The sequence below is a fragment of the Atheta coriaria genome, unplaced genomic scaffold, assembly GCF_025399875.1.
Source record: "Atheta coriaria isolate IRGN ID8LTWV9N9 unplaced genomic scaffold, Caltech_Dcor_3.1 hic_scaffold_9_pilon, whole genome shotgun sequence".
Taxonomy (NCBI): domain Eukaryota; kingdom Metazoa; phylum Arthropoda; class Insecta; order Coleoptera; family Staphylinidae; genus Dalotia; species Dalotia coriaria.
The window spans coordinates 7,617,553-7,645,288 of NW_027045451.1; the positions used below are offsets into that span (position 1 = coordinate 7,617,553).

General features: G+C 35.9%; 10 protein-coding genes and 1 non-coding gene across 22 annotated transcripts in view; 6 read left to right on the forward strand and 5 right to left on the reverse strand.

Annotated features, from left to right (window-relative positions):
• The first annotated feature begins 732 nt into the window (after positions 1 to 732).
• On the forward strand, positions 733 to 2,100 carry LOC135799905 (putative odorant receptor 92a). The gene is made up of 4 exons (XM_065313143.1): positions 733 to 1,605; positions 1,662 to 1,766; positions 1,833 to 1,988; positions 2,044 to 2,100. Exons 1-4 carry the CDS (start codon positions 733 to 735, stop codon positions 2,098 to 2,100), a joined length of 1,191 nt encoding a protein of 396 aa, XP_065169215.1.
• A 497-nt stretch (positions 2,101 to 2,597) lies between these two features.
• LOC135799488 (odorant receptor 94a-like) lies at positions 2,598 to 4,610 on the forward strand. The gene is made up of 4 exons (XM_065312607.1): positions 2,598 to 3,468; positions 3,535 to 3,639; positions 3,697 to 3,852; positions 3,908 to 4,610. The coding sequence occupies exons 1-4, from the start codon at positions 2,599 to 2,601 to the stop codon at positions 3,962 to 3,964; spliced, it is 1,188 nt and encodes a 395-aa protein (XP_065168679.1). The 5' UTR covers position 2,598; the 3' UTR covers positions 3,965 to 4,610.
• Positions 4,544 to 7,784, reverse strand: LOC135799483 (TBC1 domain family member 31). 2 transcript variants are annotated; one of them, XM_065312600.1, is made up of 6 exons: positions 7,049 to 7,784; positions 6,838 to 6,995; positions 6,332 to 6,782; positions 5,917 to 6,271; positions 4,888 to 5,861; positions 4,544 to 4,823 (listed from the first exon to the last, which is right to left on the reverse strand). In XM_065312600.1, the coding sequence occupies exons 1-6, from the start codon at positions 7,577 to 7,579 to the stop codon at positions 4,593 to 4,595; spliced, it is 2,700 nt and encodes an 899-aa protein (XP_065168672.1). In that variant the 5' UTR covers positions 7,580 to 7,784; the 3' UTR covers positions 4,544 to 4,592. The 2 variants fall into 2 exon arrangements, with proteins under 2 accessions (XP_065168672.1, XP_065168673.1); XM_065312601.1 differs by having other exon boundaries at positions 4,871 to 5,861.
• A 960-nt stretch (positions 7,785 to 8,744) lies between these two features.
• On the forward strand, positions 8,745 to 9,618 carry mRpL13 (mitochondrial ribosomal protein L13). Its single transcript, XM_065311467.1, has 3 exons — positions 8,745 to 8,905; positions 8,956 to 9,079; positions 9,147 to 9,618. Exons 1-3 carry the CDS (start codon positions 8,882 to 8,884, stop codon positions 9,533 to 9,535), a joined length of 537 nt encoding a protein of 178 aa, XP_065167539.1. The 5' UTR covers positions 8,745 to 8,881; the 3' UTR covers positions 9,536 to 9,618.
• Positions 9,619 to 9,657: 39 nt separating this feature from the next.
• Positions 9,658 to 11,247, forward strand: mRpL37 (mitochondrial ribosomal protein L37). The gene is made up of 5 exons (XM_065311466.1): positions 9,658 to 9,923; positions 9,979 to 10,317; positions 10,372 to 10,658; positions 10,714 to 10,883; positions 10,937 to 11,247. Exons 1-5 carry the CDS (start codon positions 9,748 to 9,750, stop codon positions 11,186 to 11,188), a joined length of 1,224 nt encoding a protein of 407 aa, XP_065167538.1. The 5' UTR covers positions 9,658 to 9,747; the 3' UTR covers positions 11,189 to 11,247.
• Positions 11,243 to 13,578, reverse strand: LOC135798591 (armadillo repeat-containing protein 6 homolog). Of its 2 annotated transcripts, XM_065311464.1 has the most exons (8): positions 13,308 to 13,578; positions 13,068 to 13,198; positions 12,513 to 12,940; positions 12,250 to 12,452; positions 12,053 to 12,198; positions 11,728 to 11,997; positions 11,577 to 11,644; positions 11,243 to 11,498 (listed from the first exon to the last, which is right to left on the reverse strand). In XM_065311464.1, the coding sequence occupies exons 2-8, from the start codon at positions 13,182 to 13,184 to the stop codon at positions 11,414 to 11,416; spliced, it is 1,317 nt and encodes a 438-aa protein (XP_065167536.1). In that variant the 5' UTR covers positions 13,185 to 13,198; positions 13,308 to 13,578; the 3' UTR covers positions 11,243 to 11,413. The 2 variants fall into 2 exon arrangements, with proteins under 2 accessions (XP_065167536.1, XP_065167535.1); XM_065311463.1 differs by having other exon boundaries at positions 11,243 to 11,644.
• Positions 13,579 to 13,996: 418 nt separating this feature from the next.
• Positions 13,997 to 18,487, forward strand: LOC135798466 (uncharacterized). The gene is made up of 2 exons (XM_065311313.1): positions 13,997 to 14,609; positions 17,950 to 18,487. The coding sequence occupies exons 1-2, from the start codon at positions 14,402 to 14,404 to the stop codon at positions 18,432 to 18,434; spliced, it is 693 nt and encodes a 230-aa protein (XP_065167385.1). The 5' UTR covers positions 13,997 to 14,401; the 3' UTR covers positions 18,435 to 18,487.
• On the reverse strand, positions 17,114 to 18,862 carry LOC135798467 (uncharacterized). Its single transcript, XM_065311314.1, is given in 3 exon segments — positions 17,114 to 17,811; positions 17,813 to 17,858; positions 18,504 to 18,862. Coding segments are annotated over 3 exon segments (507 nt in total). The 5' UTR covers positions 18,671 to 18,862; the 3' UTR covers positions 17,114 to 17,517.
• Positions 18,863 to 19,030: 168 nt separating this feature from the next.
• TRNAE-UUC (transfer RNA glutamic acid (anticodon UUC)) lies at positions 19,031 to 19,102 on the reverse strand. The gene has a single exon. It is a non-coding gene; the product is annotated as a tRNA-Glu (tRNA).
• Positions 19,103 to 19,205: 103 nt separating this feature from the next.
• Positions 19,206 to 20,622, forward strand: LOC135799248 (ciliary microtubule associated protein 1A-like). Its single transcript, XM_065312276.1, has 4 exons — positions 19,206 to 19,366; positions 19,424 to 19,639; positions 19,693 to 19,879; positions 19,942 to 20,622. Exons 1-4 carry the CDS (start codon positions 19,339 to 19,341, stop codon positions 20,207 to 20,209), a joined length of 699 nt encoding a protein of 232 aa, XP_065168348.1. The 5' UTR covers positions 19,206 to 19,338; the 3' UTR covers positions 20,210 to 20,622.
• The window catches only part of Trpm (transient receptor potential cation channel, subfamily M), a 39,122-nt gene continuing 31,688 nt past the window's right edge, over positions 20,303 to 27,736 (reverse strand). For 5 of the 10 annotated variants that reach the window (XM_065312263.1, XM_065312262.1, XM_065312257.1 and 2 more), the window contains 11 exons: positions 27,549 to 27,693; positions 26,452 to 27,483; positions 26,194 to 26,370; positions 26,059 to 26,115; positions 25,606 to 25,812; positions 25,201 to 25,549; positions 24,464 to 25,134; positions 23,799 to 24,402; positions 23,008 to 23,376; positions 22,157 to 22,447; positions 20,303 to 22,087 (listed from right to left, as the gene is read on the reverse strand). In XM_065312263.1, the coding sequence (XP_065168335.1) occupies positions 21,912 to 22,087; positions 22,157 to 22,447; positions 23,008 to 23,376; positions 23,799 to 24,402; positions 24,464 to 25,134; positions 25,201 to 25,549; positions 25,606 to 25,812; positions 26,059 to 26,115; positions 26,194 to 26,370; positions 26,452 to 27,483; positions 27,549 to 27,693 (4,078 nt within the window). In that variant the 3' untranslated portion in view covers positions 20,303 to 21,911. The remainder of the gene's footprint in view (positions 22,088 to 22,156; positions 22,448 to 23,007; positions 23,377 to 23,798; positions 24,403 to 24,463; positions 25,135 to 25,200; positions 25,550 to 25,605; positions 25,813 to 26,058; positions 26,116 to 26,193; positions 26,371 to 26,451; positions 27,484 to 27,548; positions 27,694 to 27,736) is intronic. The other 5 variants (XM_065312261.1, XM_065312264.1, XM_065312258.1 and 2 more) reach the window with 4 other exon arrangements.

Here is a 27,736-nt window from a genome sequence, read left to right on the forward strand (position 1 = left end):
TAAGAGTTATTCTGCTGTTCGGATTTAATAACTCATTGCTTCTGAAGTAGTTATCTTTAGATGATAGACATATAACTATCATTACATTGATTTGTAGACATTTTTAAGATGTCTAATTTTGTGGTACATTATTTTGATCTACTCGTATTTCTAACTGGTTTAACCAGCGATTGAAATCTGTGCGTACGAAAATATCTTTTTTACAAAATTTTGAAATTTTGTTTAATACTACTATATGTAAGTATTACCGATATAATCTCTCATCTTAAATTACTTCGTCAATTGAGGCCATCTGCTTTAAAATCCATTGCGTAGTTTGAAACTATGGCGACGGGATGGCCCGAAGGGACTTTGATTTACACTATGTATAAAGATTATTTCATATATTCTTATTGCAATTTATCTTATGATTTTTTCCAATTAATTTAAGCCGTTCTTGAGTTCTAGCAAAACAAACATACAGTAATTCATTTTGATTGTTTTTGAATGTTTCGTCAGTATATTAATTTTTTAAATATGAACATATAACCACTTTTTTCTTTGGAAAGTTTACGATATTCTAACATATTAATAGTTAATGACCAATTTCAACTTTATTCAAATGAATGAATTAATAAGCATCAACAATTTTATGAAGTTTCGGTAATATTGAATAGAATAGCAATTATTCATAATAGTAGAAAATAGATAAAAACCTTTTCCAATTGTCTATGATGCAGTCTTGTTTCCATCATGGAATCAACGACATTATCCAACATTTTAGACGCAATTAATTTACAAAAGAGGATGTTACTTGTAACTGGATGTTGGCCAGTCCGAAATCCTTCATTTGCATATCGCTGCAAATATTTCTTGTCCTGGTCGATTGATATATCTTTTCAGTTCTTTCTCTTCGGCGAACTGTATAAAAACTTCACTACAGGTGAATACAAAGAAATGACAGAATTGTTGTCATTTATGGCGTCTGAGGTTCCATACTTGTTCAAGCATTTATTCTTCGACTGGAATAGGAACAGATTTATGGATGCCTTGGACAAACTAAACAAGCCGATGTTTAATGACTATCCAAAAGTGTGCGACGTCTATGTCCAAGAGACTATAAAATATGCACGTATATTTATGCGTTTTTATCAATTTACGGTGATAAACCTAGTGCTGTTGTATTTTCTCAAACCATTTTTTTCACAACAAATGGCTATTCGCTTTTCGGTATTTGACTTTGGATCGTTTTGGTGGTTCTTTCATGTGTATCAGGTAATGTGCATTGGCATTGCTTGTTACAACAATTCTACGTTTGATATTCTTGCCTTGGGGATTATTTCAATTGGGAGTGCGCAATTCGAGATTCTTCGAGATAAATTAATCAATGCTACAAAATGGGCAGATTTGAAGAATGCTGATATTGACAACGGCAGTGTTAATGTAGAACTTGAAATGGATGAAGTTTTGGATAAGAAAATTAATCGCTATTTAGGCCAGTGTGTCAAACATCATTTGGGTATCTTGGAGTACGCAGCTGAGATTGAGTATACTTATACGTATTACTTTCTTGTGCAATTTGTGGATAGTGTTCTGGCTATTTGCAATACATGGTTTCAGTTTTTGGTATTTTAATAAAGAAATAATAGCGTAAGAAACTTTATAATATGTTAGTATTTTAGCTGGAAGATCAATTAATCAAAATTATGTTTTTAACATTTTACACTTGTACACTTTTGATGCAATTGGGCATGTACTGCATTTATGGTAATAATTTAATGTTAAAGGTACGTTAAACTATATTTCTACAAGAACTTCTCAATATTATAATGAGCAAAATTGGTTTTTACTAGAGCGAAGAGATACGCGATGCCTGTTATTCGTCAAATTGGTATCAGTCAGGTACAAAAGTCCGTAAAAGTTTAATGCTAATTATGGAAAGATCAAAACGACCAACAGTTTTGACGGCAGGAAAATTTTCTGTGTTAAATTTAGCAACATACGCAGGAGTAAGCAAAATAACTTATACAAATTAACATATAGAAATTGTTTTTTTTCTTATAGCTTATTAAAATGTCCTATTCATATTTTGCACTTATGAATCGATTATATGGTGATTAAAACAGGGATGTCCATTTTTAATTATTCAATGTGTAGCACCAATATTAATGTGGTTATTGTTTTCGGAAAACTAATAATTGTAGAGGTGAGTAGTGAAATTTAAAAAATCAAATTAATTAACCTTCTTTATCTTACTTCATAATTTGTTAAGTCTTACGTAAATTTACTATTTATAACACATTTATATTATTAAACAAAAGAATAAGATCGCCGTATAAATAAACAAGCAGTAAGTAGACCGCTTTGCTAATTGTACAATATTGTTCTATATCCAAACTATTCCCACAGAATTCTTTGGGGTAACTATAATTACGCAAATGCGCAAAATGCAAACAATATAAATTTAATAATTTAGACACAAGATGCGATGTGTTTACTTTATTAATTATAGAGTTAATAATTGGTTATTACCCCACAAACATTTAACTCCATAATTGCCAGTTACAACATGCATATAAACCCTTTTCCTATCTTCATTTTCCTAGTCACTAATTCAAGATGAAGTCGAAGTTATCAAATATTTTAGACGCGATAAAGTTGCAGAGAGATATGTTACTTAAAACCGGATGCTGGCCAGTCCGAAATCCATCATTTGGGTATCGCTGCAAATATTACCTGGCTTGGACGATTGATTTATCATTTCAAATCTTTCTCTTCAGTGAACTATACAAAAACTTCACACAAGGCGAATACAAAGCCATGACTGAATTGTTGTCGTTTATGGCGTCTGAAGTTCCGTATTTATTCAAACATCTATTATTCGACTTGAATAAGAACAGATTTATGACTGCATTGGACAAACTGAATCATCCGATGTTTAATGAATATCCAAAGGTGTGCGATAAATACGTCCAAACGACAATCAAAGTTGCCCGATTTATTATGCGTTTCTATCAATTTACTGTTATAAATTTAGTGCTTTTGTATCTTTTCAAACCAATATTTTCGGAACAAATGGCAATTCGCTTTTCTGTGATTGATTTGGGACGGTATAAGTGGGTATTCCACATATATCAGGTGATTTCTATCGGAAGTGGATGTTACAACAATTCGACTTTTGATATTCTTGCATTGGGAATTATGTCAATTGCTAGCGCACAATTTGAGATTCTTCGAGATAAATTAATCAATATCACAAAGTGGGCTGGCTTAAAAAATGAAGAGATTGACAACGGCGGGGTTAATGATGATGTTGAGATTAACGATGTTTCTGATACTGTGTTCAATCAGTATTTGAGCGAGTGTGTCAAGCATCATTTGGGTATTCTCGAATATGTTTCAGATATAGAATATACGTATACATATTACGTTCTGGTTCAGTTCGTTGATAGTGTTCTAGCTATCTGCAATACGTGGTTTCAGTTTATGGTACACATTAAAAGCAAATATTGGAAATAACTTTCCATATTGTGCGTAATATTTAATATTTTTTAGCTCGAAGATAAACTAATTAAAATAATGTTTTTAATTTTTTACACCTGCACTTTGCTAACGCAATTGGGAATGTATTGTATTTATGGCAATACATTGATGTTAAATGTAAATCAACAAATGCATTTTGACATTTATTTGAATTTATTAACATTGTGAATTTAGAGCGAGGAAATACGTGATGCGTGTTATTCATCGAATTGGTTGCAAACAGGTACGAAGGTACGAAAAAGTTTAATGCTGATTATGGAGAGATCGAAGCGCCCAACTGTTTTGACAGCAGGAAAGTTTTCAGTGTTAAATTTAGCGACCTACGGTGGGGTAAGCAGAATTTAAGATATTAAAAATTATGTCGATCTAAATTTTATCATTTTAGCTAATTAAAATGTCCTATTCATATTTTGCTCTTATGAATCACTTATATGGCAAGTAAAAAATATAACGATTAAAATTTCTTTTCGTTATTATATCTTTTCAAATTGAAGGCAAACAACCAAAATCATCAAAAGCACAAAAACAACGACATGCACACAATACAATTATAAACAGTAAAACCACTATGATATACCTATCATTTAATAACACATACCACGGCACACATAGCAAAATTATTGAAAAGCAAAAATATAAAATAGCATACAAAACCAATCTCTGAACATCAAACAAGTAAAAAACAATGACCAAACCCACAAACGCATCAATAGAGGAATTTTCAAATGGACATACTAGGAAAGCAATGTAATGTCCACCTAAAATTAAAACAAATAAAAACTTTAATATTTGATGTAAAGAAACGCTATAAAATACAACCAATAACGCAACAAAAAAATAACCACTCACAAAAAAATCACCACTCACAAACCTACCATATACACACTAAAACAATTAATTAAAACATCTCAAAAATTAGTCAATTGCTGACGATATTTGACGAGGGGAATATGATTAATTCGAAGGGGACAATTTTAAAAGTGTGAAAACTCGTTACCGACAAACAATATAATATTAATAATTAGAATAAATAGTTATATATTTTTTATAAGTTATATTCTTTATAATAATTATGAATGTGCTAGCAATCCCATTAATTTGTTAATTTCTTGAGATAATCCTTCACTCTCCGATGCTAATTTAGATACTACATACTTAGTCTTGGACATATCCTGTGATTTGCCCTTTTCAGAAATTCTTGTTTCCACTTTTCGTATTAAACTGTTAACTGCCGCCAGACCCGTCACTACATTCAATTGCTTTAAATATTCTTTACTTGGAATTTCCATTCTTGCTTGAGCCTAAAATCATATGATAAACATTAATTAACACTATTTATCATATTTACCACAAAGACAAATTAACCTTATTTATTTCATCCGATATTTCCTTATAACTTTTCTTTAATTGCACAGAATCTAATGATACATCTTCATCAATAAGTCCTTCAATTTGTATCTTATACTTTAATAAATTTGTGTAGTGTTCCAAAAGATCTTCTTCGATTCGACTAAACTCCCGTTTGCTATCATACTTATCATTCTTGGTTTGTTTTTTATTGCTCACTATATTTTGAAACACTTGCGGCGTACTTTTCTTGAGTTCTTCTTCATTTTTCACTGCTTGGGATATTAAAGCTTTCAAACGTTTGCGTTCCACTCTAACATTATTCTGTTCTTCTTCTAATTTATCACTGTAAAGTTTATTTAATTGTGCATGTCTGAAGAACTCTTCACTGGACCGTTCTAATTCCTTCAAGTGTTGTAGCTCTTGTACTTTAGTGTTCATACACTGTTCCTCTTGTTTTAAACTATTTACTTCTGTCCGTAAGTTATTAATACTTTGGCAAACTTCCAAACAATTTTTTGGAAACTGATCAAATACAGGATATTCGCCATTGTGGAATGGAATCAAGGGTTTCAAAAACAAACGTGGGTGATTTTCAATTGTTTTGTTGTTAAGTAACTTATAACAACGCGCTATAAATCGTTTGAAATTAAAGGTGCTGTTAGTCCGGAAGAAACATTCAAAGTCGTCAATGTTTTCTAATGCCATTAGCGAAGATTTGTTGGCAAGGGAATAGGCAGCAACTGCTACCGTCAGGAACACAGCATCGTTTGCAATCAAATGATCACAAAACACTAACCATTGTGATGATGATAAAACCTCCGAAAACATTGATTGCAAAATGAACCAAGCGTACGTCTTTGATGTGACTTCATTTTTATAGAAGTGTTCCATTAATGCAGGATCTTCTTGCATAATAATAGATTCGACTAATCCCAGTATATTTAACGGTGGTACTGGATGATATTCAAACCAATACTGACAGTAATTAACTAAAATAATTATAATATCAATCAATCGCCTTAAATAACTGTATTTTTCGCTTACCAATTATTGTCATCAATGTTTCAAAACATAATACTGGCTCAGTTTGTAAGAATTTAACAAAAGGAAATATCAACACGGGTAAATAGCTTACTACGGAAAGAAATGGACACCATGAAATTAAATTTTCGTAAAATTGCTTCAAACTTTTCATATCCTGTTTAACCACCAATGGATAATGCTTCTCAAACTCGTTGAATGCATTTTCATAGTTATTACTTAAAATGGCCGCGTATTGCTCTTCATCGTTTGGAAGCTGTAAAAGATTTCTCCAAATTACTTTTCTGTATAAACTCGGATACTCTCCAAATTCTTTCAATATTGCCCTCAGTTTTTCGGTATCAAGTACATCAGACAACTAAAACAAAATAAATAATTACAATAATTTTGATACTTATTTAATAAACTAAGATCTCACTTGTTTCTTTAAAACATCATTTAATAGTTTCTTGTTGGTTTTCTGTTTGGTTTTATAGTTGTTTCTTCTTGAAATAATTTTCAAGTTTCTTTCTCGATTAATCCTTGGTAACACGTGTGCCATTGAGTGAATTTGAATGAGTCCACACCGACTGATAGTAGCAATATGATTTGATGATGGATCCACGGCATACTTCCAAACTTCTTCGTCCATGTTTATTTTACTGATAAACTCCTCCGATTGCATGTCGTAGAAATATAACACGCCACTGCTGGTTAGAAACGATAGGATTTTGTTCACGCCGTCATCAAATGGATTTGGAAGAAACTGAGCCTTTTTTACAGAAAGGTGTAAATGTATAAAGCTGACCTCCTTTATCAGCTGCAAAGTCTCGATACTGAAGACGTAAATTGATGGAGCATGACCAACTACCACCATTAGTTTTCCATTACTGAAATAATTAATTAAAAAAGTAATATTTGTATTATAAATATTTTCATTATTACCTGGTAAAAGCAATTGATCGTATTGTTAACTTATTGAATGATCCTCCTGTATTTGTTCCGATTTGCTTTATTGGATCATATGTTTTTGCTTTCCATATTTGAACAGTTTCATCATTGAAACAAGCAAGAACATCATTACTAACTGGTACAAACATGACCTGTTAAGAATTAATGTGTTAATATTAATTGTTATTAAGTGATAACGACGTACAAATTTTAAAATAGTTCCTTCTTCCAAATGTAACACGTGTAATTTTGTGAATGTTTTCATATTCCACAGTATTGCTTCATTGGTCGCAAGTGTAACGCAATCGTCAGTTTCAGAAAATGAAATATCGTTTACCGGATTTTTGTGGCCCAATAAATTTGCTATATTTTCACAGGTGTACGAATTATAAATCTGAATATCACCAGTAGTTGCGCCCACAAAAAGTGCATCTCTTGGAACGGTATTAATTTTTCTCATAAACTTTATAATGGAACAATTAACATGCACCAAGAACCAATATTTCTTCACAGTTAAATCAAAAACGTATACGTTTCCCAAGTGGTTTGACGCCGCTAGTGCTGATCCTGTGCAGTTGAATGATGCGTGTAAATATCGAACACGTTGGCTGGTACCTTGACCCACAATTAAGGTATGGTGCACAGACAAAACTATTCCATCTGAATTTGCAGGTGCCAAGTTAAATGATCGTCGTTGACATGCGACTTTCGAACTACTTTCGGTATTTATGCTCATTCTGATACAAATAATGCTTGTTCTTGCATTTATTTAATGATTTGATAAGAGTCGACGAACGAATGACGCGTAAATGTCACACAGAAGATTTGTTTCTAAATTAATTTAGATTTTATGCCATGGATATACATTTGTTATTTAATTTTGATTAAATGAAACTTAAAGAAACAATCGGGAATACAAACACAGACTTTTGAATGTTTTAGGTTGGAAGCGTAAACATAAAGTTTTGTTTTGTGTCACCTGGCAACTAGTAAATACAAACATTGACAGAAAATGTACATATGAACATAATGCAGATGTTATATAAGCTTTATTTTTAATCATCATGAAATCATGGCCGCCTCCAACAATAATTTTTTTAACACCTATTGCAAAAACACGATGAATTCTTTTTTTATATATTTTGTATTTTCGCGTTAAACTTGCTGACGATTTTGAAATTTGAATAATGATATAACTGAATTATTTTGGTCTAAGAAAATAAGGTGATAACAAAATGTTACTAAAATAAATAATCCTAAATTCGGTGCTTCCGTTGTTTCTTTTTTTGTTAGTTTTGAAACATTAGAAATGTTACTGATGCTGTAATTTTAGTTCTTTCGATGATGTATTGCACGTTTCTAATTTGGAATATATATTATATTCCAATACTTACTGTTTTCGACAAAACCCTACACAATATACTGTTTTGCGTGCATAATTTTCGTGTAATAAGTATACCTAAATATTGTTCCTGCAGTTTTTTGTATCGGAATTTTTTCAAATTAAGCCTTAACAGCTCAAATGATCTCAAATTTCAAGAGAACCTTTAATAAATCAACATTAAACCTAGTGAAAAACTGTTACTAGAACGGATAATGTAAATTCTCACTTACATTTGTCTAATTCATATTCCATATAAATATTTGTACAATACTCTTGCAAAATTGATCTGATTTAAAATAAATTAGGTTTAAGATAATTGCGTGTTTTTGTTTAGATAATTCTCAAATCTTGCAGCTCTTGTGCCTTAATCATTCTTTTAACGATACCCTCGAGGCAAACCATTCGTAATATTCAAATTCGTAAAATGCAAAAAAGTTTATTCATTCAGATGCTACCACAGCTCAACCCAATTTGTTTGTGCATCTATGACACGGTGTAAATCGGTTGAACGGGGTTTTAAAATCACAGATCATATAGAGAAAAAGAAACGAACTGATTTTATATAAAAACATATCTTATGATCCTAACCCTAAAGTTTTGGGAAGGCATTCGGAAAGCACCAGTTTAATTAGTTTTGAAATAAGGAAATATATAATGTCGACTTTAAAAAGAGTCCAGGTAATTAAATATACTGAATAATTACGAGATTATTACTTGCTGTGTTTCAGCAATGGGCGACATTTGCAAGAATTTGGCATGTCTATGATGCTGCCTGGCAAAACCCTTTTGATTCTGCTAAACTGCTTACAAAATATTTAATGGGATCAAATAAACCAATCTACCATCCAATGAGTATGTTCTTAAATTTACAATTTATGTATTTATTTCATATTGCTATATTTTACTTAAATATTTTTAGATGATTGTGGTGATCATGTTGTTATAATAAACAGCAAAGACATTGCCTTACCAGGAAATGAATGGATTAAGAGGGTGTACTTCCATCATACAGGATATCCACGTGGTGCAAGTTGGACACTTGCCCATGATATGCACAAAAAGGATCCAAGATTAATTATCAAAAAAGCCATTTACAATCATATGGATGGTAACATACAAAGGAGATACACCATGGAAAGACTACATATTTATCCTGACTCAAATGTACCTGCAGATATTATGAAGAATGTATCTAATCAGATTAGACAATTGAGGCCAGTACCTAAAAGATTGGATCATTATGATTCTAAAGAAGTGGAAGAGTTTCCTAAAATTATGGAATATCCTAAAGATTATATCCTTCGATAAAGGTGGAATTACTTATTGTAATTTGTAGTCAGTAAATTTTACAGAGCTAGAATATAATAACTGAATAAATATCTAAAATAAAACCGGCCTGTCCTTATTTTTTCATATATGATCATACATGTGTTGTTACCAGGAAAACAGAGGTTATGTTACATTTGTTGTTCACTTAAATCTGATTTCATTCTACATTTGAACAGATCTATTCATTTAACATGAAATTAACGCAAATTCTGTTCCGCCAACACATTGGTCGACACCTAAAGAAACATTGGATGATACAAGGTAAAAAAGTAGCGCGTGAAACAGCAGCTTTCAAATACCTTGCTGAAAATAACATACCGGTATATGATGCAAATGATATCATTAAAGAAGAAAGAACTATTGAACCGTGAGTATGATCTTCACCAAATAAATTTAATCTACTAAGTTTCATTTAATTCAAGTGTGGAGATCATTGGGTTTGAACCAAAGCCTCAACTCCTTGACAAAACACATCCCAACTGGCATGATAAAATTTGTCTCACATACAAAGACAATAATGTTTTACTAGAAGGATTTAAACAGGCTCAAAGGATAACCAAAACTGTAGAAATTCAAGATGGGCTACCTGAATCTTATATTATCAAGAACTCATCAAAAGAATTGGATGCAAGAGTAAGAAATATTATTTTGAACTCACACATCCTAGATGCTCAACAGGAAAAGTTAGAAAAGATTAAAGACCCTCTGAGACCAGCATTCAACTTTCCAAGGGTGTATGGTGTTTCACCTGATAGGAGAATGTATTTTTTATCCTGTATGCTTTGATTTCCACATTAAATATGAATTTATTTTAGGAAATTGTTAACATCCAAACTGATGCAGTTAATTGAGTCAATGGCAGGTCCACAATTATCCAACGCTCGTTATTTATTAAATGATGTTCAATTTAGATTTAATTTTGAAAAGGCAAGTGATTTGATGCAGTTTGACCTCACTGCTGAGACATTTCTAACAGCAAACAGTGCATTGAGGATGTTAACACAAGATAAAGGTTTAGAGATCACATTTCCTGATCTTCACCCAATCAGTGATACAATCACTCTTAATTTGGATAATATTTACGACACGTCCAATCTTTACCGTAAATATTTGAAAATACTTTCAAATGCTATTCAAACTATCCTTGTGTTTTGTAGCCATCAGTAAAAATGTAACCAAACGCCACCCACACACGATTTTCATCGATTTTAATCATGAGAAAGTCGGTAATGTCTTTGAAGAACAAGTCACTGAAGAGCAAATTATTGGAAGGAGTCTATTGAAGACATTTACCGCTGCCGCAAGTTATGCTCGACAAGAATTCGGTGTAAGTACCACGTTATTGCATTCGTACCAGTAAAAATAACATACTTTTTGCAGGATAAAGTAAAAGAACTGCCACAACCGGTGACTGTACAATGTGTGCATTCTGACGGACGACTTTTCCACTTTGGCGTTTTGCAATTGAACACTCTCGACTTAGAAAATCATGACGGTGTGCGAAACATTTGGTATCAAACACCTCGACTCCAAATGTTTAATGTGTGTGCCTATGTGAAAGGTAAACCAACTTTGGAGGGGTATAACAGCGATGTGATCAAACATTTGATAAGTTTTTACGATAGCGTTTGAATTGACAAATGATGTAGGGAATGCTTTTGCTAATTAAATTATTTAGAGAGAACGTACAACTACATAGTTTACTTTATTTTTATCAATATAAAAGTGAAAATTTCAGCTTGCAACTTGCATTAATTAAAGCTAAATTAACCAGGTTCGTAATAGACTTGGGCATGGGTGCGGGGTGGTTGTATAGGAAATTGCTCAGGAGTATGTCGAGGAACAAACCATTTTTTTTTATTTTGCTTTAGTCGCGTCAGTTTGCAATTTACCGCCCTTACCAGTCCATTCCTCCTTCAGCTCAACGTCACACTCGAGGTCCCTAAGGGCAGCCTTAATATCATACTCACAGTTTTTATACTTAAGTAAAGCCGTTTTTAGTAATGCCTCAGCATCCAACCTGAGAAATTCCTTGTTCTGTTGCCGGCTGCGCGAGACCATGTTCCGAATAGCCCAGCTCGCATTTTTCTAGCACAATCGCATCAATTGTAAAAAAAGAATCATAAAAATGTATTCCATACAATCAACGAATAACTAAACTGATTGCCTACCTGCACAGATTCACTCTCAGGGTGTATCTTCATGGTTTCGATTATAACCAAAGGTGCACCGGCGATGTATAATGCTTCCGAGTTTTCAGTGCTGCGTAGAGTTAAAGATGCAATGCATGCTAACCCAAGAGAGGCGGTAGCTGCAGATTGTTTGTTCTGGTTCAATGTCGAAACAAGGACGGGTGCGGCGCCCATTTTGATAATCTTTGTTTTACACTCGTCGTTTCCAGCGAGAGCTTTCAGTACTTTGAAACATTGTCTCACTAATTTCTATATAACAAAAAAATCTCATCATGAATTATATTAATTCAAAATTGTCACTTACATCGTTATTACTAAATTCTTGCAAAGCTTTCTGGATGATTGTCAATGCGCCGGCGTCATCCACCTTTTTGCAAAATTCAGTGCGCACCAACAACGCGGAAAGAGTCAACAGAAGTTCGTTCATGACAGCTGCATCATTCTTAAACTCTAACCAACGATATTGTTAATACTAAACAAAAAACAAAATATTATACTTACTTTCGAGAAGATTCGTGATTGAGGCCAATGTGTCACTAGCAATTGCTCTCGCATGCTCGTGAGACCTCCCAAATTCTACGCGAATATCGTCATCCAGCACCAAAGCTCTCAAAACGCCCAAAACAGCGCATAAAAGATCAGATCCTGCGTCGTTTAAGAGAGGTTTTAGATGTTCCAAAATACCAGCATCAAAAATATGTTGTCTATTAACGAAATTTCATTATGTAATTTAATTTCACAGGAGATTTCAAAATATATCTTACCTATTGTATTCATGCAATACACAACACTCTTTCACCCACTTCAGAAGACTTGTAATAATCTCCTGATTTTTTGTTTCATCCAAAGTCTTAATAATATACTTCAAACCTTGCTCATCCAAGAGATCTGGTTGTTTTGTCATGAGTGCAATCAATGTCTTCAAGCACTCTAGTATACTTTCATCAGGAACACCAGTCTTCTCCAATACATCTAAGATGATCTTGTATGTGCCATCCTTACCTGCCAACACTTGATAAGTAAGCCCTCTTTTGCACTCAGTCTGAATGCAGGTGAGCACAGGTTTAATTGCCTGGATGTCTACACTGCTACCTGCAGTATAAGACTTCAAGGCATTAACAGCTTCATGCAGCTTCTCACAGTCAATGTTCACAGCCATCAAGTCCACAATAATATGACTTAAATCCACACCCTGAAGCACAATTGCAATGATATACAAGCATGTTTTTTTTTTCATTTGTCATGAAAACAATCAATCATAATAAACATGGCTATAGTTGATTGCTGGTTAAAATTAATAAATTGTTGGAATTAAATACCTGTGCCTCATATTCCTTGATGGTGTCTTTTATTGCATCAGTCAGCGACAAATCAAATTCTTGCATGTTTTCTTTTACAGTATTATCGAATGCATCCTGAGTTATTTGCAGCACCATTTTGATTGCTGACTCTGGAAAATGGGATTATGTTAGCAGGTGTGTTGAATATATGATAATACACAGATTGAAACCTAGCAGTCTAGAGACTGGAATGACTGGAATAAGAAAAGTGGAAAGTACCTTATTTGGTGTGCTGAGTAATTTGTGTTGCTCTGATTGGAATGCAACAATAGAACTTTCTAATGACGTCTTTGTTTCTCCTCTATCACATAGACCACTTGGTTTTTTTAATAGAAATTATAGACTGAGTATTTACGTAGTTTGTTTAAATAATTATTTAAAGTGTATTCAGGATTGTTTACGCGCAGAATGAATGCGACGAAACGTGATCAGCTGCGATGCAACAGCAGACTAACGATGATTCATGCTAAACACAGTCATGAAAATACTTACACATGGACATCAAATACTCAGTATGGGGCTGTTATAAATTAATTGTTTATAACTACTTTTCTACCTTCTCACTAGTCTTTCGGCCAAGGCACAACAATTAAACATTCACAAACCAGCACGTGTTCACGTGTAATAATAATCACGGCACGTACACGAACCAACGTACATCGATTCAAGTGATTCAAGCGCAGCCAGTGGCAGAAAAGAGAACTATTAGCTTTGTATATAATTGTGAACCATGACTACGACGAAAAAGCCTATACCGTTCGGACTCCTTATATCTATACTTCGTGGGTTAAGAGTACGGCACGTACTTAATACTACCCTGCAGACTTGCACGTAACAATAAAGCCGACCCTGCACTCGTAAAACACTACCGTAACATCCTGTACATAACCTTGAAAAAAAGACACTACGAGTCCGACGGCTGTACTAGCGCCAAAAACTGTAGACAAACATAATAATATTGTAGACCGATATTTTTCAAATTTTAGATATTTTTTAAATGTTAGCTAAGAGCTCCCGCAGACCACAAGTTTTTAATCGGCCGATAGTTGGGTCGGGCTTATAATCAGTATGAAGATGTATGCAAGTCCGCATACTACAACGATTTTGTATCGGCCGATAAATAAGTTTGATAGGCTACTCAACTGCGTTCAAACTAAACTATCGGAAAATTATCGGCCGACTGCAATATCAGTATGGAGTTCCTCGCAAGCGCGCACACCGACCTGCACCGACCGATTGTTTAGTCGGCCGACTCGATCAATTCAGTTCGCTCCGAGTTTTGGTACTGGGTGCTTGTGCATTTTGTTTTCATTATGTCGCTGCCCAATTCTACTGCATCGCTGGTTGTAGAAATGTGCATCGTAAATTTAATTGAAGAAATTGAAAAAAGACCCGCACTTTATAAAAAACAATTAAAAGAGTATTCTGATGTAAACGTAAAGAAAAAGTTGTGGGAAGAGGTTTGTGAAGCGGTTGTTCCTAGTTGGAATGAACTTAGTGCCGAAGACAAAACGAAAGAAGGTACGTAACTATTTATTATGTACATATACCTAACACAATAATCTTGCTTTGAAAACAAAGTTTATTTTAATATTTATAGTACAGTCATTTGGTGCTAAAAAACGTGGTTGCTTGGAAAATAGTGCGGGATTGTTGAAAATTGGTATTCATATAGATTTCGATGTGCTCTTTACGAATTTATACTTTGCCACCTCGTATATTGTTCGCTCGCGCCATCATCTTGGAAAAATGGTGCCTAGGAACAGTTTTTTGACCATATCTCCTTTCCGACTCATTTTTCGATAAACATATCTATATAATAAATTAAACTAGAGAAAATTCCTATAATTTATGTTAGTACCTTTTTCTTGTAAAATTAGTAGTTTTAGCGTACGGGCGCCGCAAAGTCTACTTCAACATTCGTTTTTATCAAAAACTCATTTCCAGGTCATCATGACTGCTATTTTTGCTTGCTATGATTTGAGGGTGCTCCTGCTTCTCCTTGCTTGTTTGAAAGTTTCGCCGGCCGAGTTTACTTTTGTTTTATTATTTCTTCTTTGAGTCATTATTACGTATTTATCGTTCTGAATAGTCGTGTTGTTTGCAGTTTTTAAGTCATGGCTGATAACGTAAATTGTTTTATTTGTAAAACTCCGTTGCAAGATAGTGAAGTGATTGAAGTGAAAGAAAAAGGATTGGAGACCTTTCGTAAGTCAAGCGTTAAAAGAAAGGATAATAAGGGAAAACTTTTAGAGGGATTGAGATCGGTAGTTATTCACGAGATATGTCGGAAACGATATAATAATGAGAAATTAATCATTGCGAATAAAAAAGGAAGTGTTGTCACGACTTCTCAACCTCAACTGCGATCCACGGGCCCAACATTCTCATTTAAAGATCATTGTTTTTTGTGCGCTGCTGAAATAACAGCAGAATTTATAGCGAAACAAAAACGGATACGTTTGAGTGATCGAAATATTGTGTATAGCGTACATAAATTATCGATGAAAAACACTATTTCAGAACGTCCTAAAGCACGTAATGATGATTGGGGTAGAGCGATTGTTGAATGTCTCAAGCGTGTTTATGATTTGGTCGCAGCCAATGCACAGTATCACAATTCGTGCATGTTATCGGCGAAGATGTAGATCTTCTTATTCTTTTAACGGCGCTATCAATGTGTTCAAACATATATTTGCTAAAACCAGAAAAAGGAAAAATTTTGCAACAGATCTATTCAACCAAAAGCATAATCGATCAAACAGCGGCAGATCACATATTATTCTTACACGCTTTTAGTGGCTGTGATACAACATCTGCACTCTTTCATCAAGGAAAATTAAAATTTATTAATGTACTCCGCAAAAATCCAGATTTAAACGAAGTTATCCAGGTATTTAAAAACCCAAAGGCTGGCTTCCTTCTTAAATTATACAGTTACAGTGATGTAAAATATGTCTTTAAACATCTATAGATGTTTGCTGGCATTTCACAAAATCAGCATACAAAAACAAATTTAATATTGCATCGCTACCACCAACAGAAGCCGCAGCCCGACAACATTCGTTCAGAACTTATCACCAAGTTCAGCAGTGGTATGGGAATGAACTAAATGCAGAACAATGGGGATGGAAAAAAAGCAAGAATGGGCTAATTCCTGTCACCACACTTGAGCCCCCAGCTCCCGAAACATTGTTAAAACTAATATCTTGCAAATGTAAAAAGGGATGTCAGAAAGCTTGCGGCTGCAGAAAGGCTGGATTGCAGTGCTCCGTTATCTGCACAAATTGCAGTGGTACCTGTTTCTCAAGTTCCATCACAAGATAGCGATGAAGAGGAAGAAACGATTACCGTTTTGAGTACACGTACGATGAACTCGAGAACCAAGATAGTATTGAAAACGATTATTCCATCGCGGATAGTATGGCAGAAAATTTTACCTGTGATATTTCGATCGGTCCTGAAAACAATTAATGCACAACACCTGGTCCATCGCGAAGAGCGAATCGGAAGATAATCCATTAAATTTTGGAATAAGGCGTGTGGATTAGGCCTACTGGGGATACCACGATAAAAAGACGCGCCACGTGCTCTACCTCATGGTGGTGTGGAAATGAGTTTTTGACAAAAACGAATGTTGAAGTAGACTTTGCGGCGCCCGTAAGCTAAAACTATTAATTTTACAAGAAAAAGGTACATTCATAAATTATAGGAAATTTTCTCTAGTTTAATTTATTATATTGAAATGTTTATCGTAAAATGAGTCAGAAAGGAGATATGGTCGCGAGCGTACAAGATACGAGGTGGCAAAGTTTAAATTCGTAAAGAGCACATCGAAATCTATATGAATACCAATTTTCAACAGTCCCACACTATTTTCTAGGCAAAACTACCAAATGACGGGGCTATTAGGTATACATTTTTATTTATTTACTTACATAAAAATTGTTACACTTTGTTATATTGACACGGAATGGAGCCTGCAGGAGAAATAAAGTATGATGACATATACTGCCGCACGTTATTCATATCATTTCTACCTCGGTTGTTTTCATTTATCGTTAAGTTGTTCATGGGACAACTGTGAAGAGTGTCTGTGAATTTTATTCCATTTTTGATTCGTACAAAATTATGTAGGACATAAAATACGCCATTTGTTGGCGAGAATGCCGAAAGAACATTCAATGTTCTTTTCATGTTCATTCATGCGTCAAGCTCTTGTATGTCTATAGTTGAAAATTCGCTTAAATTTCTTTTTGCATATTGACTTAATATGTGATTTGCAAGTCCAAATGCTTCATCGCCCACGACAGAGAATGGCATAACGTGTTCATCATCATCATTGGGCAAATGCCTGCCGGAGGGAATATTTCATCGGTTCTCGGAAAGTCGTTTACCCACTTCAGATGTTTTAAATATTTCTGAATCACTAGCCGTTCCATAATTTATAATCTGCGTCGGTCCAAGCCATTAACACACAAGAAAAGAACTTTTTGTAGTTAAAATATGACGGTTCGGAATGTTCTGGCTGTATTATCCGTATGTGCTTGCCATCTATTGCCCCAATAATATTTGGAAAATTTGTACGACTATAGAACTCGTCCGCAATTTTAATCCAGTCACCATGTTGTTTTATGGGCATATACAGCGGTTGGAGTATGTTCCATATTTGCTCACATGTAGTTTTAGTAATATCTCGAATTGTCGAAGCTCCCATTAGATAAATAATCAAAGGACAACGTATTGAAACTTGCTCCAGTGGCCAAATATCTGTACAATAATAAATAAATAATAAATATATAACATCACACATCACTTCTCTATGTGGTTGCAATAAAGTGTATTGTATTTTTTTTTTCAGGTCGAGAGGTGCAAAAGAGATGGGCTAATTTACGGACTTGTTTTCGCCGAGAGTTGAATGCACAAAAGAACACAAAGTCGGGGCAAGCTGCGATAAAGAGGCGTAGATATGTCTACTATAAGCAATTACTATTTTTACTTCCATGCATAGAAAATAGAGACCCGGAAAGTAACCTGAAAGAGGATAATTCTCAAGAAATTGACGAAGATGATGACGAAGCTGGTCCATCTACTTCTACACCTATCCCTAAGCGGAAGAAGAGGGCTAATTTACCTAAGCATACGGATTTAGATGAACCATTATTGAAAGCCCTAAATGAACCGAATGTTGACGAAGATACAAACTTCGCTTTATCTCTTATCCCTTCATTACAGAATTTAACCGCAGACGAAAAACTCGATGCTAAGATTGGTATTCTTAACGTTTTTAAGCAGATAAGAATAGCCAGGCAATCTACTTCTCAGTCATCATGTAACTACAATTAATTGTTTAAACACTTTGTGATTTTGTAATTTTAATAAATAGTTAAATAAACAAATAGTGGTTTAACTTACCGAATAGTGACGCTCAATCTCTCCTCCACCGGTATAGAAAGTCTTAAATTTGTATCCTCCTTAGCTATGGTTGGCCCAATTAACTTGACAAGTTCATTGAAGCTAGTTATGGTCATTCGATAAAATGCGAAAAACTTTTTCGGGTAATCTAGTAGTTTTGAATGCATCGTGTAAAATTTTACATTTAATAATCTATCACTGTGAATGGGATGCACCCAATACCTACTTTCGGACTCTCTTCTTGATTTTTCTCCTCCGTTGTATCAGAGCAATTATAATATTTCTGGACAATATTGTACTACTAGTAACTTTCATTATGCGACCGCTCTCTTCAACGGTAGCTTACAAAGTAAAAATAGTCGGCCGACTGTTGTCTAGTCGGCGTACTCACGACACACCCAACTGTTTAGTTGGCGTATTGTGCGCGCTAACAGCCCAACGCGATCAAACTATCGGCCAATAAAAAGTTTGTGGTCAGCGGGTGCTCTAAATGGCTGACTTTATCTAAAAGTCAAAAACAAAAAGGATTCCCATACCGGGAATCGAACCCGAGCCTCCTGGGTGAAAGCCAGGTATCCTAGCCACTAGACCATATGGGATATATAAGCTTTTGTGTTTTATGCAGTTATATGTTATAAAGATTTTAATTGCTTTTTAATTCTTAAAAATATTTCCACATCAAATTAGCCGAGAATGTCACAAAATAAAATAAATTAAACCATTTTGTTTCATCAGTCAGATCCTTTTGAATTCGCATATCTATCACCCGAAAAGAATCCCATCAAAAAACCTTGAAATTTATGTAAGCAATAATTAATTTAACACCAAATTGAAAATGGCCAATTGTATTCCACGTGGACAAGGTAAATATAAACAAATATTTGGCAATTCGTATTCTAAAATGTGAGTAAAACTGTTAGGGCCTGGACCAGGAGCGTATTATTTACCGCCGATGGTCGGATTTCCCAAACATGACCCATCAAAGTATCGTAACCCGCAATATAGCATGAGACCAGCTTGCCAAGGTGCGCTGCGCAACGTTGGACCTGGTCCATCCTACGACATCAGTAATATGACCCGTGTGGGCAAAACAGGCGCACCAGCATATTCTCTTATTTCAAAAAAGAAAGAAACTTGTAAGGTAGCACAATAATAAAATGAAGAATTCAACAAAATTATTGATTTATAGCTAAATTTTCAACCCCTGGGCCGGGGGCATACACTATCTACGAAAAGATGAAGAACCCAGCATATACAATGTCTTCGAGGCAATTAGGAGGATTAAGAAGTGCTAGTCCCGGGCCTAATCAATATAACCAACCAACTTCTTTGGGACCAAAAGTGCCACATTTGATAGCTGCACCAGCCTACAGCATGTAACTATAACTAATATTATATTGCAAGTAAAATTTACTGAAAAGATCTTTTTTTCCCAAAGAATTGGAAAAAATGGCATTTTAATGAAAGGACTATCACCAGGTCCGGCAAATTATCCAGGTGTGCCTACCGAAAACTATCGCACTAAAGCACCAAGGTACACAGTTCCGGGTAAACTTCCCCCGGCCTTAAAGTCAGCAACACCTGGACCCGCAGCATATCTTCCCAACCCCCCGAAAGTATGCAATGCTGGCTACTCATTCGGTTTAAAAGTCTGCGCAGCCCCTTACATCACAGCTGATGATGAGCTACCTTGTATCGTGCGGTAACATCAATCGACCATGATCACCCATTACTCATTATCAAATCCAAATTGAAGAAATACGTAACTTAGAAAATACACCACACGTAAGACATTGTCGTATTGTATTTAATTGTGTGAGAGTTTATTTGTCTTTAGAACTCAATGTAAACACATATGTCTAAAATCCTCAATCAATGCCATTCATCGTTACGTTGACAAAATAATGTGAGAAGGGTGCATTGATAACAGTGCGCATTTCGTTGTCAACGACATGAAATCATTTTGCATGTTTACAAGTAGGTGTTATAATATGATCTCAAATAACTTAACTAGTTAACAGTAGAAACACAGATTAACTAAATTTGTACAACTGTAAAAATTCTTAAGTCACATGTACTGCAATGTTTTTTGTCTTAATTAAATCGTGGATATAAATAACTTGTTTCATTCCTTTAAAAATAATTTGGTAATAGATCCCATATTGGTGTTCAATGTTGAATGTTTGCAATAAAAGTTCAAATTTCGAATAGAAACACTACCGATATGAGTTCTTATCACTAAATATACACAAAATACAATGATTAAAGATATGCAAAAAGTTTCGAAAGGCTCTACAGTTCACAAGAGGTGATAGAAAAGACTAAGAGTAGAAAACTTTGTAAAAGATCATCATCATATCGCTTTTTGCCTAATGTTGAAAATATGAATATTAAAATTGTCTTTATTCGTTTAGTATCTATGTCTACAACCTATAAGATATTCAGATAGGTCGATTCCCGAAGGGAAAAGTCTCAAAAAGTGTTTGCGTAAGGTGTATCTGTGTTTGTGTGTTGGTTTCAGTTTGATTATGTTTATAATGTAGGACACTCACATTTGTTTACTTCGTAAAATACTTCACAATTATAGACAGTTGTATTTCGTTACAATTTACAACAATCACGTGTACATACTTGTAGATACTTGTGTGTAAGATATTGCCATCGACGTAAGAATAAATTTCTGCATTTAAGTACATACTTTTGATATATTTATATATGTATAGAATTTGAAGACGTGAACAATCAACATATATCATATTTGGTTTCGACTTGAGCATCGGCTAATAAACACCCTATTAGTTAATAAATATATCTCTTGGTTTTGTGTATTTGTGTGTGTATATATATAACTAGTTATCGTTTGCTTTTGTTTAATTAAATGTAGATTAATTAAACTTGTGTTTACTTGTCGCTTTGTAAATATTATACGTTCGATTTCTTTGAAAAAGGCTCGCACTTTCGTGATTGTACATTCAATTCTCTAACATTACATTCTCAACTAGATCTGATTGATATAAAAATTGTTTAGGCTAACTTACGTGGGTAACTTAAGTTGATTGAGTGAATAAATATGTGTGCACAGATCATTATAAACAAAACAGATATGACTAGTAGTAAATATTGTCAATGTGTAGGTCGGTAATTTTGAATTGGTTGCATTGATCATTGTTTAGAAATTATCACAATGGTAAATACAAAATTATTTTTCTTACAGAATAAAATGTTAATTGCTGAATTTTGCAAAATAATGATCAATGATCAATACTGACTGACTGACTGACTGACTGACACGTTGGTTTAGTTGGTAATTAATTAATTTCGTGAACATTTATTTTGATCTCGTTCGTTCGGACGCTTCGTTTGGTGTATGATTCGTTGGATGGCGTTCGGTGCCCTCTCATCAATTAATCAACACATCGTCTCTGATTGCATGTGCAAACTAGTTCTGCTATCAGCCTTTCGGGGTTGTTCCTGTGCAATGGGTAGCTGGGACGAATCCACAATAATAGTGGGGCGTTGAATCGATGGTGGCATCAATGGAGCTTGATCTGTACTGTCTTCAGAACCTTGCCTTTCTGTAAATTCTAAGCATATCATCATTAGAGATGTAACTATGCAACTTGTCAGACAATAAATTTGGTTAGTTAACTCACTGAAAACCGATGAACTCGATGTTGGAGTGACGTCGTCTTCAATGGCGGTGGCGCGGCGTAATAAGCGATTGTTGCGGAATTCACGCGATTCCTGCACTACATGGAGCAAAGCTGGATTGTGTGAGACACTGGAATTGGACTGTGACTGTTCCTCTTCCTCATCGTACTTTCTTTGGATGAGGTCTTCCATGAGTTTGTAATCGTTCTCTTCGGCGTTGCGTAGATGTTGTTTCTCCATGAAAACGGCAAACTCAGGATTGGACATCTCAGAAGCGCAGCGCCGGCGATGTGCTATAAAAAGAACAGTCTTCAAGTCGTTGCAACTACGAAGAGTCATCTGTTCGATTTTAAGCTTTTGTAACATGAAAGAAAGTAATATTTATGGTGTTAGTCAAATAGTGGTGTTAGAAATATTTAAGAGCATCGGCAGGCCAGATCAAAGATGGTGCGGTTGAGTTGAAGTTGAAAGCTTGAAATCATGCCCCAAAGAATGACAAACACCAAATTGAAACCACACATTCATTTATACATGCATCTCCGAGTATAAAAAGACCAAAGTGGGTAAGAGGTAAAAGCAAAGGAAATATATCCTCAATCCCAGAAATGTGCCCCATCAACCCATATATCGTGTGTCGTAGAAGAAGAAAACAGCTAGAACAGCCAGAATGTGTAAGAGCAATCAAGATTGAAGAACTTGTCGGGGTACATTGCCAAAAAATGAAACAAAGTTTGGCATTCCTTTTCCAAAATCGTGTCGGAAAATATTGCAAAAAAGTGTTGAGTTTTGTTGCGATTTTTAGACGGTGTCCAAGTTCATTGGTTGCTGTAGTTTTTTAGTTGGTTCTACTAACGATTATGAATGGGCGGCGGTGCGGACTGTCCGGGCCGAGGCGGTGACAGTAGACGGGGCGTGCGCGGCGGGCTCAACAAGCCACACACCGACTCCAACTCGTCTGTGATGCTTGTATACTCGGTGTGCATCGACATGAGCATCGCGCGAGGATTATGGGCGTGTGCACTCGTCGTGGGTGCGGTAGACACACCACTGGGTGCGCCTCCACCGCTTGAGGGCGGGATCACGTTGATTTGTGGTTCGGCGAACTTCACGCTGCGCCCAGTCGGGAGATGCGCGAGCGGATCGGAATTATCGGGTTCGGATTGCGTTTGGGATAGTTGTCGACGCGACAGGCTGCGCTTGCTACTCGAAATCGACTCATCTCCTGCAGGAAGACACAATTTGGAACACACCAGATACGAGCGCATTATGTTTAGGTTAAAGAAACGGACTAATAAAAAAAACTAAAGTGGAAAAATAGCCATAAATAAAATCAACAGAACATTTTCAGAACCACTGAACGATAAACACAAATAGACAACATAAACTCGAATGTTTCTCATGTTAATATTTTTTTTGCCAGAAGTTGGTTAATTGAAGAAGTGGCGAAAATGTTAAAACAATAATTCGATGAAAGTAACAAAGTTTTGAGAGAATTTAATATTAAATAACATTGAAGAATACACATGAGACGACCAGCCAATATTTCAGTTCTAGTTTAAACTTATATGACTAGAATGCGTGTTTAAACTAGAACTATTGCCTTCAATAGCTTTTATGTCAAGAATTTGAACTAGTACCACTTACCATATCCGCCTTCGGAGTTCCTCCGCCCTCCGAACGAATCCCGTCGTCGATTTGCATACCTATATTTCAGAGGATCCAACGTCAACGCCCCAGCTGAAAGTTTATCGTGTTCTTCATCGGCTTCGATTCCCCGTTCGCTTTCTAGCGATGTTTTAGACTCGTAGCTCCTTTGCCGCTCGTCAAGAAGATGCAACTCCATACGACTCTCCGCCGCAGACATAACATCCATGTCCATGTGTTCGTCATCCTCCTCCGCCACTGTCCTGACTTCAAAGTGCGCCCCGTCATCAAATATATACGCATCGGGACGCACCTCCGTTAGGGATCGCGTGGGCTTACGCCGCAGAGTTGGTTGTAACGTAGACATATGCGACTCATCCGACATTGCCGCCTCGGAACGTTCACTGGCATGCCGTAACCGCTCCACCTGAATGGGCGGTGGGGGCGGCTCGTCGCTCATCTGGCGTGTCGCCATAAACCGATGGATGACACCCAGGTGGCTCATAATATCCGTCGCCACTTCTTCCACTTTCCTTAAACGGAATTCTAGAGATTGTAAAGAGGTTGCCTGCGTGTTTTCTTTGGTATTAATATCATCCACTTTCTACATTAATAATCGAAAAAAGGAATAAATACGGAATTAAAATACCCGGAGAAATTGTTACCTGACAAAGGCTCTCAATACGTTCGGTAGTAACCTTGATACGATCCTCCATGCTCTGCTGTACCTTCATTTCTTGCTCAGTGAAGTATCCCTCTACACAATCCTCTTCAAAATCATATAACCTTTCCATGTCCTCCGGTTCCAAGAAAAGTTTCAACCCGTTGTCATAAGTTTCGCGCACACCTTTCAATTTTCGCTTACAGTATTTAAACAGAAGGTACATGTGACATATGAGAATAAAAGGTGGTGGTAAAATTGGCTTTTGTTCGTATTCCATGACGACCGTAAATCTCTGGAACATCCACACTTGATGAGCGACTGCATTGACCTCGTTGAAGATGTTATTAAACACCGCGATCAACAGATTAATCAATAAGATATTAGCGATCAAGAGATAGATAGCCATCACAGCAGGAGTTATCCACCTGCCTGTTAAACATTCGGTTTCCTCTCCTTCCCCACACGGTGGATCTATTGAATCGGCAAATACCTCACCGTACAACATGAAGTACGGTTCAAAGAAGACATCACGTGCGATTCGCCAACTAGGTTCTTTGTTTGGATACAGAATAGCTTGTCTACACACTCCAAAACTCATCAATACAACCAGTAAAAGCACCACGAAGTAAATCATGTTCTTCACCATCTTGCCCATCATCGTCACCAGTGGTCCTGCAATTATCGACATATGACCATCAACACTCATATCAAACAATCATCAAGCGCGATATGACATACCCAAGTATTTATTTACACCTAAAATATTTAAAATTCTAAGGTACCAGTATATGCTGTCGACACAGTATATAACACGGCCGACCTCCATAGTAGACGGACGGACGCGCAGCGCCACTCCGATTAGGAAGAAGATGATCGCAATAGCGTCACACGGATTCCACATGTTCCACGCCCACACTGCAAACTTGTGACTGACCGCCACGGGTTCCGAGGATATAATTTCGCGTATTTTTTCAAAGCCCAGAGAGCAGATATACGCAATCGAAAGGTATTCCTGCCAGCTGGGAGTCGGTTGCATTTTTACTAGTACTGTGTAGCTGAAGATGATTAGGAAGAGCAGATATGAAATCTAGAAAGTCACAAGGTCAGCGCAAAGTATTAAAAAGTAAATTTGACAGTCATTACGGAGTTGGCCCAAAATTTGGTGATTGGTGCCGTGAAGAACTCGTAGATCTTCTTTTTTAATTTAAGAGGACGCGTACGCTTGTCAGGATGGTATTTGGCGCTCTCATCGAAGGAGAAATGATATTTAGTTTCGTCCATGTCGGGCACAACTTTTCCGTTTTCTTGAACGATCGTCTCACGAGCGATAAAACTATCCGACAGCAATGCCTATAGAAATAACCATCAAGATTAGCAATATAAAGTTAGCGAACAATTTCTTAGATTACACTTTCAGAATTCATCAAATTCCGCTCAAACTTTGTAAAGGTTTAAAAGGTCTGCGTCTTTGATAATTCCTGAATGTCAATTTAAGCGTTGAAATGTTATCCGATGTTAGATAAAACATATTATGCATTATTGGCACGATGAAAATTAAGGTAAGAGGTGGTTCTCATTTGCAAAATGGCTAACTACCTGATCCTGCATCGGCAAATGTGAAAAAGGAGGATTTATACTGCCGGAACTTCCCCGCTAAAAGTACGAAATAGATATACAAAATAAAAGGAAAATTAAACAACAAAAAATAACCAAAACAAAAATGAAACGAACCTCGGAGTCACAACCAGCTTCAGAATCAAGACTTTGACTCTTTTCGGATTGTGAGCGGTCATCATCATCGTCATTTTCCCAATGTTCTTCCTCAGTCTGCGGCATCAATTGCAACTCTTCTACAGTCTTAAACTCTAGGTTGCAAATGTATGGTGGAAATAAAAGACTCAAGATAACCTTTTTTTAATAAAAAATAAATTAAGTTTTAAAAAATTAGAGCAAATAAAGAATATGTGAGTGTTGCTGATGATAACTCACCTTTAAATTTGTATTCTTCCTCGTTCTCAATCCTCCCATCCAGAGATCAGCCAAAATAATCTGTGAACAAGGATGCGCCAGTAAAGCCCGATGATTGGCCGCTACCGCGAGGCTAAGACACGTCTGCCCCGACCAATTGGTGAGTTCGCATGTCAAAAGCTGTTGAGCCATATCATCATCCTGCCGGTAGCAGTAATCCAATAGATCCAAGGCAATACTCTCAAACTCCTTGCCGTAACTGCGCAACTCTTCATACACCTCTGTTTCCATATCATCTTCGGCTGCCTCGTGTGCCATAGCTTTGTAAAGCTTGCAAGCGACCAGCGCTTTTGCTAAAGCCTCCTCGCCGTGCACCCACATAAGCGACGCCATCTTCTGACGTTTCATCAACACCGCCCAGATCAACAATTCATTAAAAGGATAATCAAACAAGCACAGATTCTCATTCTGTGGAATAGTCGCCGCTAGCAAACTCATTGCATTGCCGGAATATCTCACAAACGATGATGAATTACGATGAATCTGTGGTGTTTTATTCATCACCTTAGCGTAAATCGGTCTGAATTTCCTACGTGTGTAAAAAGCTCGATATGCTCCACCCATTAATTTATTTATAACCAACCCAATGTCGTGAAGGGTATAGATGTATCCACGAGGAATATGTGGCCTCACATCACGAAGAATGTAGCCTAAAGTGTTACTAGGACCCTGTTTAGTGTTGTAGAGTTCTTCTAAACGTGGAATAGTCAAAAACTTTCGCATATTCACACCATTTTCAAGCAAAAGTTTGACGAAATCAATGCGGTCGTGTTCCAGCGCTTGCATCATAGCCTCTTCCAAAGCTCCTTTAGGCCATTCCTGGCCGTATACAAAAATCTCTGACCTGGCTATATCCACACGATTCCACGTCAACGCAAGCGAAAGTTGTTCGGAAGGCGTAAGATGCTGTGATTTGAACAAGGCAGTCAAAATAGTTTGATCTAATTCTTGGGCACGAGAATCAAGTCGATCCGAAATTCTAAACACTGTTATCTATTCGTGTTGATGGTAAATAACATTAATATTAATTCAACGAATTTGATAATATTAGTACGTACTAGATTTTTTCTTTTGGTGCATTGCAATAACTCTCCATAGAGACATTCTGCTTTATCAATGTCCACTTCGAAAGAGCGCTGAATTAACGATAGAATATAATCCTTCATATTGTCCATCACCGGCGTGTCGGTATCGGAAGCGTATCTGTAAACAACGTGCTTTGATGGTAGATAATGTTCCGCTAAGC